Source organism: Plasmodium brasilianum, chromosome 11, assembly GCF_023973825.1.
Source record: "Plasmodium brasilianum strain Bolivian I chromosome 11, whole genome shotgun sequence".
NCBI lineage: Eukaryota > Apicomplexa > Aconoidasida > Haemosporida > Plasmodiidae > Plasmodium > Plasmodium brasilianum.
The window spans coordinates 1,023,180-1,033,358 of record NC_090124.1 but is presented as its reverse complement, the minus strand read 5'-3'; the positions used below and the strand labels follow the sequence as shown (position 1 = coordinate 1,033,358).

At 22.8% G+C, this 10,179-nt stretch overlaps 3 protein-coding genes across 3 annotated transcripts; 1 reads left to right on the top strand and 2 right to left on the bottom strand.

Annotated features, from left to right (window-relative positions):
* Positions 1-724: 724 nt before the first annotated feature.
* On the bottom strand, positions 725-3,686 carry MKS88_003689 (choline/ethanolaminephosphotransferase; the record flags this gene model as incomplete). The annotated part of the gene is made up of 12 exons (XM_067216803.1): positions 725-796; positions 1,053-1,229; positions 1,529-1,623; positions 1,741-1,797; positions 1,921-1,994; positions 2,132-2,200; positions 2,346-2,434; positions 2,562-2,633; positions 2,888-2,950; positions 3,028-3,123; positions 3,228-3,368; positions 3,552-3,686. The coding sequence occupies 12 exons, from the start codon at positions 3,684-3,686 to the stop codon at positions 725-727; spliced, it is 1,140 nt and encodes a 379-aa protein (XP_067072501.1).
* Positions 3,687-7,280: 3,594 nt separating this feature from the next.
* MKS88_003688 (protease) lies at positions 7,281-8,020 on the top strand (the record flags this gene model as incomplete). Its single annotated transcript, XM_067216802.1, has 4 exons — positions 7,281-7,480; positions 7,622-7,696; positions 7,776-7,864; positions 7,974-8,020. The coding sequence occupies 4 exons, from the start codon at positions 7,281-7,283 to the stop codon at positions 8,018-8,020; spliced, it is 411 nt and encodes a 136-aa protein (XP_067072500.1).
* An 812-nt stretch (positions 8,021-8,832) lies between these two features.
* MKS88_003687 (uncharacterized protein) lies at positions 8,833-9,735 on the bottom strand (the record flags this gene model as incomplete). Its single annotated transcript, XM_067216801.1, has 1 exon — positions 8,833-9,735. The coding sequence occupies one exon, from the start codon at positions 9,733-9,735 to the stop codon at positions 8,833-8,835; it is 903 nt and encodes a 300-aa protein (XP_067072499.1).
* Positions 9,736-10,179: the final 444 nt, after the last annotated feature.

The following is a 10,179-nucleotide window of genomic DNA, read 5'->3' as shown; positions in this document are numbered from 1 at the left end:
AACACAAAATAAGTTAGACTATAAAATGCAAAACAAATGCAATATATGCTTAATTTTTTAATTGTATTTTTGGAAAAAGAAAATTAATTATAAATTTAAGTGAGTTCAAGAACATTTTTTGGATATGTGTGCATATTTGTGTACAGCACAGACTATATAGTACATGTGTTTATGTATGTATGTGAGTATTAAACTTCTTTTACGTGAAATAGTGAGATAAAGCATAGATGCTTCCTTCATTTTATGTATTTTTGCTTATCCCTTAAGTACATTCATATTTATAAATAAGAATACACTATTGTAATTTTCCCTTATTCTATATAAGCGTTCTTTTATAGTACTTCGTGCTTGTAAATAATCAACCACAAATATGTACTGTCCTAATGATACATATTACTTTTTAAAAATAAAAAAAAAAAAAAAGCACATTTTTCGCTTTATCTTTATAAAGGATAATTAATAAGTTAAACATATTTTGTAAGATTTAAAATGGTCGTATCGTTTATTCAGCATATTCTAATATTATTTTAATAAATATTAAAACTAATGTCTCACAACATTTATATCATATATTAAAGGCAATTTAAAAAAAAAAAATTTGTGTACATATGGAACATTATTCTATATGACACCACACATATATGTATACACATATCTATATTATTTTACGAAAGCCAACAAATAAAGTAAAAAATATTTTCAAAAATAAAATGTAACTATGTATCTATTTAATTTTTTTTATAAATGTTATTTTATTATTTTCCTTTTTTTTTTCAGCAGCATAATAATCCTCTTTCTATGAATAAAAACATGCAAAGTCAAAAAAAAAAAATAAATAAAAATTAAAAAGTAAAACTCATAAATTAATATATACACAAACTTGTGATATATAATACATATAATATCTATTAAAAAAACCAAAGAGTAAAATATGAACAAAGATGGCATTTATATGCATAAATTAGGTATAAATAAGTATATTTTTATTATTTTTTTTTCTTTTTATTAAACAAGAAAGTAATGTTAAGTTCCTTGCAAATATTTGTAATTACAGTATATGCATAATCAAATAAGTACAGTGTGCCAAATATCAACATGTAATATAAAATATGGTTTTCATTAAATACAGCATAATCTAACAAATGATGATTTGTTCTGCGTTTTACAAATAAAAATGCAATGAAAAAGTAGTAAACCATGATTGGTAGGGGAAAGTAGTCCATTTTTATCTAAAAAAAGGAAAAATACATACATATATGCATGAGTATAAATAAATATTATATATATAAAAAGGATAAAAAAAAAAAAAAAATATTTATATATATATAGTTTTAATATATGTGATTTTATTTACGAATATAGCTTTTATTATTACTATAACGTACAAAAAGTAAAAAATATTACGAACACACAGGAATTTTGCAGTTCTATGTTACGCACATATAAATATGCATTACATACAAAAATGTATACATATATATAGGTGCACATGTGGAATATTTGGAAAAATTATAAAATATGAAATTACTTTTAAAATATTAGACAAATTCATATGTAACGTATAAAAAGCAGAATACAATCCCACTATTGTAAAAAATAATAGTTCATTTTTTTTTGTTAGAGCTAAAAAAAAAAAAAAAAGAAGATATTTATAGGATGAATAATTAATAAAACATATTTTAACAGTTTAATTTTCTCTTAATATAAATTTCTTCCTTTATATTTCATTTAATTTCTTACTTGATTCATAGAAGTAATATTGAACTAATATAAAAAGAAAATACGTTAGTAGTTGTACTGTGAAAACGAAGAAAGAAAATTTAGGCATTAGAAAAACAAAAATTGTACATTACTATAATTAGATACGTGCAAGTATGGGTTATATATATATAGGTATATACGAATATGTGTAAGTTTTACGTGCAGCTTCTTTTTTTTTCTTCTTGGCAGTCTTCACTCCCATGTATAAGCTTCTTATAAGGGAACGTATAAGGCTTTAAAAAGTAAGAGCAAATGATTAATAATTATTAATTATACAGTACGTGCTTAATTTATAATGAAAATATGTAATATGTACATAAAAGAAGGATAAAATGGCAAAAAAAATACGATATATTTTTTCGTTCCTTACAAAAAGTAAACTATGACCGAAAGAATGGTAAGTAATCTTATGTTTATGACAGTTTTACCCAAAAACGTGCTAAAAAGAAAAATAAAATAAAATGAAATATAAAAATAAAATTAAAATTACACAAAAATTAATTACATAAATTATTCGAGCTAAATGATATGAAATATAAATTATGAAAGGAAGAATTTTTTTTTTTCAATTTTATTTTCCAAACCACACGGTTCCTGGTAGTATATCTTTCAAGGTTGCGCTCTCATATATTGCCGCTCCTTTTATTCCTCGAACTACGCACAAGGCTATTATCTTAAAAAAAAAAAGAAAAGAATATATGTACAAATAAACAAGTGAACAAGTTAACACGTGAAGACAAGTGCATGTATACACACATACATACACACAAAATTCTGTTCACATTATTTATTTCTCTTACAAAGATATCCGATTCGGTAACTCCAATTGATCCAAGGGAGGTGTTATACACTTTTGTGTAATGTTCGATCCACTAAAAACGATACATTTATATGAAAAAAATAATATATCAAAACATAAAAATACACATACATATACATATAAATACATATATGAATAGGCATTTTTTCGTGGTTCTTCTCCATTACCGAAAACATGTATGCCTGAAGTTGAACTATTGACAAAAACTGTAATAATAAAAAAGAAATGATATGACAGAAGAAAAATCTCTGATTGCAATTTCTAATTGTTTTTATTTTTTCCCTGTTTATCACATTTTAAAATTACAGTAAAGAAACATAATCCCTTCGGTAAGCAGGTAACCTTTCCACCAATGAAAACAAACAAGGACTACAAAAAAAGGGAGAAACGATTGTAAAATTTGATGAATTAATAATTACATAACAAAAATTAATAAATCTACATACTGATGTTATGGAGTCACATCCATGATCAAACAATTGTCCCAGTGGAGAACTAGTATTTGTCCTCCTAGCTTGTTTTCCGTCAAGCGCATCAAGTGTCTATATTATTGAAAAAAAAAAAAAAAATTAATTTTTGTGTGTGAAAAATAACTTAAAATATGGATGAATATTGTGTAAAAAAAATTTATAATATAGAAACTTACTTGGTACATAAATAAAAAGAAACTTATATACAAAAATATATAATCATTCTTTTTATTCGATATATCGAAGAGATACATAATTAAAAATGCTATTGTTGAACATAAGAACGCTATTAGTGTCAACATATTAGCTGTTACTGACTAAAACGTGGGAAAATATGAAAAAAAAATTTCTTCAAGGTGAAAATAATTAAATAATTATTAAATAATTACAATAGATGGACAGCCAAAAACAATAGTTGCGGAAATGAATGGAACAAAAAAAGGAAAAAGGTGACAACTGAAGAACCAATAAAAAATTAAAAGAAAAACGAAAATTATTACTTTTGGAATTAATTTAACACAAAGATTCCAATAAGCATCAAATAAGTTATCAAGTATTGAATGTCCTGAACTTTTGTACACATAAGATTTACAGTTAGCGTAAACGCTTTTATGTAACTTTAAAAAAATCCCCATCTTTATATATAACCACAACTATATGTATATTTAATTATTTTTATTTATATTTACATATATTATTTATATAAAAAAATAATAAAAAAAAAAATATATGTATACAAAAATAACTTTTAAATATTATCAATTATAGCTTTCTTATTTTCCATTAACATATGAAAATTCTCATAATGAATACAATGTTAAAAAATAATTTAATAATTTGTTTAAATTGCACCATACATTTTCCTTAACATTTTTTTAAAAAAATTTTAGTTTTGATTTAATATTTCTGTATAATTTATTTTTTTATTAAAATGTAAAATAATTAATGAAAACACGAAAGCATAAAAAAATAATAATAAAATTGAAAATAATAAAAACATTCCATAATCAACATGTGAAAGGAATAATTTTTAAAGAAAAAAAAAAAGATAAATTACAGGAATACATATAAAATTAAATATAAAAATTATAATTTTTTTTTATTTAAACATTATACAATTAAAAAAAAAAATTACATATTAAAAAAAAAAAAAAAATTGTTTTTTCTTTAATGGACTGCACATAATATAAAATATTTTTCTAAACTGTTTTTCTAATTTGTTATATAAATTATTGTATACACATATTATATATAGGTGTATAAATACTTATATCTATGTAAATATTTTTTTTTTTTATTGCGTTTTATGACATTTCATAATATTTCATTTTGTGATAATGTCATACTGAATTGTTTTATAATATATTTTTTACAACAATTTATTATGTTAAACTTGGCTTTTTTGATCTTTTTAAAAAAAATATTAGTGTCGATCTTAACGCAGCTGTTTTAGCGCGTAGTAATTATACATACTACATATATACATACATACATACATACATACATACATACATACATACATACATACATACATACATACATACATACATACATACATACATACATACATACATACATACATACATACATACATACATACATACATACATACATACATACATACATACATACATACATACATACATACATACATACATACATACATACATACATACATACATACATACATACATACATACATACATACATACATTTATGTATGTATATATGTTAAATAACGATGGGAGTTTAGAAATAATTTCTTAATATCATTTCCAATTATTATAAGGATAAATAAAATTTTTTTTTTTTTTTTTCAAATGAGAAATAAATAATTGAACATTCATTATTCTTATTTATTATATTTTAATATTGAGGAAAATAAGCTCACTGTTAAAATACTCCGTTCTAATGTTAAGTTACATATATTCATTTATCCCAATTTTGGGGAATGAATTATTAACAAAAGTTCCAATAAAAATTTGCTTTTCGTATTCTTCTTCATCTTTTTCATTCATTTTTTTACCTTTTCCCTTTTTTGCATTTTTTGTTCTTATTTTCAGAACAATTTCTTTTTTCTAACTATAATTTAAAAATTTTCCCATAAGTATCTAATTTCAAAATGTTAAGCATTCTTTACTGCTACTACACATGAAATAACTCCCATTAAAAAAGTAAGTGTAATTCGTTTACACTACTTTTAAGCTTGAAGTTGTAAAAGAACGTTTTAAGAATTTACATTATCTTAAGAAAGTATTATTTTATGGAAATAGTAACTACATTTTTTTTATCCTATGAATATTAGCGTATTAATAAATATATTTGCCAAAATTTTCAAAGGTGTAATATTTTTTAAAAGTATTAGATCAAAAAAAAAAAAAAAATGCGAACTATAATGCCATTATAAAAATATTCAAGCAATATGCTTGTAAATAATTTTTCTTTTCTTTTATTTCTCCTCCTCATTTCCTTTCCTTTCCATTTTTTTTTTTTTTTTTTTTGTTTTTGTCACATAAAATAAATGTGCTTATTTAATTAACATACAGCTTATAATTTACCTGAATAAAATGAAAAGAAAAATGCACTACTAATGCAAGATGGATTTCATTAGGTACAATCAATTTTATCTCTAGTGTACATATATATTTATATATATATATACATACATATAGACATATATTTACAGTATTATATTTCGTATTTTTATTTTGCTTTTTTTCATTTTTTTTTTTTGGGAATTATAAAAAAGGAATAAATATTGTTCTTTCCCTGTTTATTATTTTCTTTTTCTTTTTCTTTTTTTTTTGTGTAATAAACTTAAAAATATTTGCCTTAAACGTTTATAGTCTTAAAGTATTTTACAATGTATTATAGGAAATTGGTATATACATATATATATCTTTATACAAACTTTGAAGAACAAAAAAAATATTGTATACAGTTTTGTAGATTGCTTATTTTGCTTATTAATTATTCTATAAGTTTAAATTTCTAATAGTTATAAAATATAATAAAATGCTTAAGAAATAGGAGGGAAAACCCTTCTTAAGAAATATTCACATTCTACATAAATATTGTGATACCTAAACATAATTGTTTGTCTTTATATGATTCAAAAATGTTTAAACAATTTGTGCCCACGACATATATATATGTGTTCCACTTTGTACATTCTAATTTATATACTCGTTTTGTGTATAGGCTTATCTGCCTATTTGCTCATATACATATTTTCACTTATATATAGACAGATGACTACTACGAAGAAGTCTACACAAAAAATGTAGAAAACATTTCTTTTATAAAAATTGCTCGCATGTTGTACTGTTTTTTCTCTGTAATATTGCTGCTAGGTATTTTTAAACTTTTTTTTCTTTTAAAATATATATATTTACTTGCCCATATATGTGTGTATATATAAGCAAATATGTAAGTATAAAATCATGCACACACTCACCGGTAAACCTCATTTAACACTCTTATGAGATTAATTATTTTATTTCTTTAAATTTACAAGGTTTTTCATGTATTACCCATGGAAATAAAGGAATTGTTTATTTAATATATTCTTTTTTTCCTAGTTGTGTTTATCTATATTGGTTAAAAATTATAACATATCCATTATTTTATTTTTAGTTCCACCATCTCTTATTTTTAAATCTTACATGTTTCGATTATCATATATTTATATCATTATTTTACATCCTTTTTTTTTTTTTTTCTTTTTTATTATTATTAACTATAGGTTTCGAAGAAAAATCAAAAGGAAAATAAAATTTTCGCATGTTATAGAAATGATATTATATGGAGCTATACTATCAATATTTTTTGCAGGCATTTTAGAATATATCTTATCATTTTGTTTTTTTTATTTTTGTCATATATGCTTTTTAAAGGAAATCAAGGAAACTCCTCTACTTATGTGCTCACTAGCTGTATTCTTCTGTAAAAAAATAAAACTAATACATAAATTCAAATATTTTAAGAGTTTTATAAATGTACCTAATTATTACATTTTTGTATGTTATGTGTCTATACATTAATATGTAGAAACATGCTCCATATACGCTTAAATATATATAGTCATACAAAAGCTTAAATGCACAAATAGGTATACAAATGAGGGTGTGTGTGAATATATGCATACAATACAGTTATTTTGTTGCGTCTGTTGTGCAGACTTCTTTTTTATAGTGGCTTACGTAGAAGAACTGTCAAAATTTTTTCCCATGATTTTTGTTCATCTAAATAATAAAAAATATAAAAAGGAGTATACAGAATTACCATTTGCTGATAACAACACTAATTTAAATGAAAATTTATACGATAAAGGAGAGAACAAGAAAGACAATAAGATGATTAAATTTAACTACATTTACGTAAATAGCAGATTAGAATATATTTTTTTTTCCTTGTGCTCTTCCGCTGGGTAATTAGTTCATACTTATTGTAAAAAGGGGAAAAAGGCATTTACATGTACATACACATATATGTATACGTATATATAAATGTATATATATATATACGCTTACATATTTCATTATTCTTTTCTCATTCTCACGTTTAATAGATTTTCGAGCAGCGAAAACTTATTTTATACTACACAAACAACACGGCAGAATTTTTTAACAGTTATAACACTAAGGTAAAATAAAAGCATGAATAAAATTATTACATCAGTATACTCACTATTTATTTGTTTATTTATTTTATTTTGTTTACAGAAATTTGATATGTGTGTTGTTTCACATGTGCTGCTCTGGGGTGTCATCTAACAATGTAGCTAGTCATGTACATTCTAAAAATACCAAAGGTAGGAAATAAACAAATAAGGAAATTTTACATATAATGATTACTCGTCCATAAGCAAATACATATATATATACATACACATGCTCAACCGCTTCATAGCCGCAATACAGATCAGATTGTTAAAACAAGAATACGTAACAGGGTCTGTATTTTTTAATTTTTTAACTTTTTACAAATTTACAGGGGCTAGAGTAAACGTGTTGCATATATTATGTTCCTTGTTTTCTTCTTCACTGTTTCATGCGGTATATGACTATTCAATATATTTTAGTTCATTAAATATACCTAAGTATCAAGTTTGGTTTTTAACAATTTTGTTCACATACAGTTTTTTCTCCATGTTGCTCATGTTTTTTGTTGTAATTAAAAGAATAGTTTAATTTATATATAAAATAATAGCACATCTTTATATACGTAAAATTATTTATGCTCAATATTCACTTCATTTGTATTTATATTTTTTCAAATTTGAATTACTTTTTTGGTGAATCTCACTTTTTTTTTTTTTTATTCGATTCGTAATTAAAAGATTTTTAATATTAATTAATAATATAATTCCCATTTTTGAAAAAAATATTATCATAGAATTACAAAATATGGTATTATTTCTTATTGATACGTTAATTTTTCAGTTGTCTCCATACCTTTTTTTTATATTAAAATATAATATAGCAAAGAAGATGAATAAAAAAAAAAAAAAAAAAAAAAATATATTTTGAAAATGTTAGTAAAAAGAAATTGTAGTACTCTACAAAAAGAGAAATGAAGTTACATAATACTACAACGACATTAAAGAAGCAGTTAAACGAAACATGAGAACATGTTCGTATGTATACATGTACATATGTATGCATTTGTATGCTGAAAAACGTGTATATAAAAAATTTGAGCATAAAAGTTGCCTACTGAAATATATGTAAAAAAGGGGGGGCAAATATATGAATATGCTGTCACTAATATACACATAAATTAAAGGTTCAGGTTTAGATCAGTAATAACAATAAGGACTTTCCAATTTCCTGAAGATTCAAATTGACCTAATTTTAAGGCAAACCAACATTTATTATATGGCACAATAATTTTAAATATACCAACATCATCTTTATTATTTCTACATTCATTAAGTATATTTAACGCTTTTGTAAAGGTTTTAATATAAATAACTTTTCTTAAATCTGGGTTTTCATTACTTTTGTTTTTTTTTTCGTAATTCCTTTTTTTGTTTATAACATTTTTTAAAACATAATTATTTTTTAGTGTAGTCGTATTTTTTGTTGTTACAGAATCCATAAGAAAAATAAGATCACAATTTTTCTTGGTAATTTCAAAGTTTAGCTCTACTTTATCTGAATAGAATTTAGAATACGTGTTTAATATTCTACAGCATTTCTTTAGTTTGCAATTAATATATAAGGAATATTTGTTCATTTTTATATTTGGAAATTTGGTTAATGAAGGGTTAATAATCTCTATACCACACTCATACTTTTTAAAAGCATCAGTTACGTTACAATGATGTTTGAATAGTAGTATGCATATTCCATTTTTTTCAAATAAATCAACAGTAATTTTAGTATTTTTAGAAATATTCTTAAAAATGTCATATATTTGAAAAATATATACTAATATAATTATTTCATTATTAGAATTACTTTTTAAAATAAAATTTTCATAAAATAAATCGTTCATACTAATTTTTATAAATATTTCCACATGTTTCTTTTCATTACCAAATATATATAAATATTTTTCAGAAAATTTAAAACAAAGAAAAGTATTCTCTATAGCAAACGAGGAAAATTCTTTGAGACCCCTTAAAATATAGGAAAAGTCGTCTATGCTTTCTTGTTTGAATTCTGCATGCAATTTCATTATACGGATACAAAAAAATCGTATCTTAGTTCACTCTTATAATTCTTAAATTTTATCTTCTGAATTTAAATCTTAATTCAGTTTTAACGTACACCTTTAAGGATCATATAATTTGAACTAAGATATGTTAACCTTGCGTTCTTTCCCTCAAATTAATTTACTTATACATGTGTACACATTTATACGTGTGTATGCTAAGGCTTATTTTTTTTTTTTTTTGATATTTGCCTTTTTGCTTATGTCACGCCAGAATGTTAGCTACGATTTTCGCTTTACATCCCTTTTCCTGTAACTAGCTATTTGCTGTTATAAATGTTTTTTTTTTGCCCTTTTTTATTGGAAATTCTTTATTTTCACTTTTTACATATAAAATATATTTTGCTATCTTATTATGCATGTACTTTTTTTTTTTATTTATGTATTATAATTATTATTTCAAGTTAT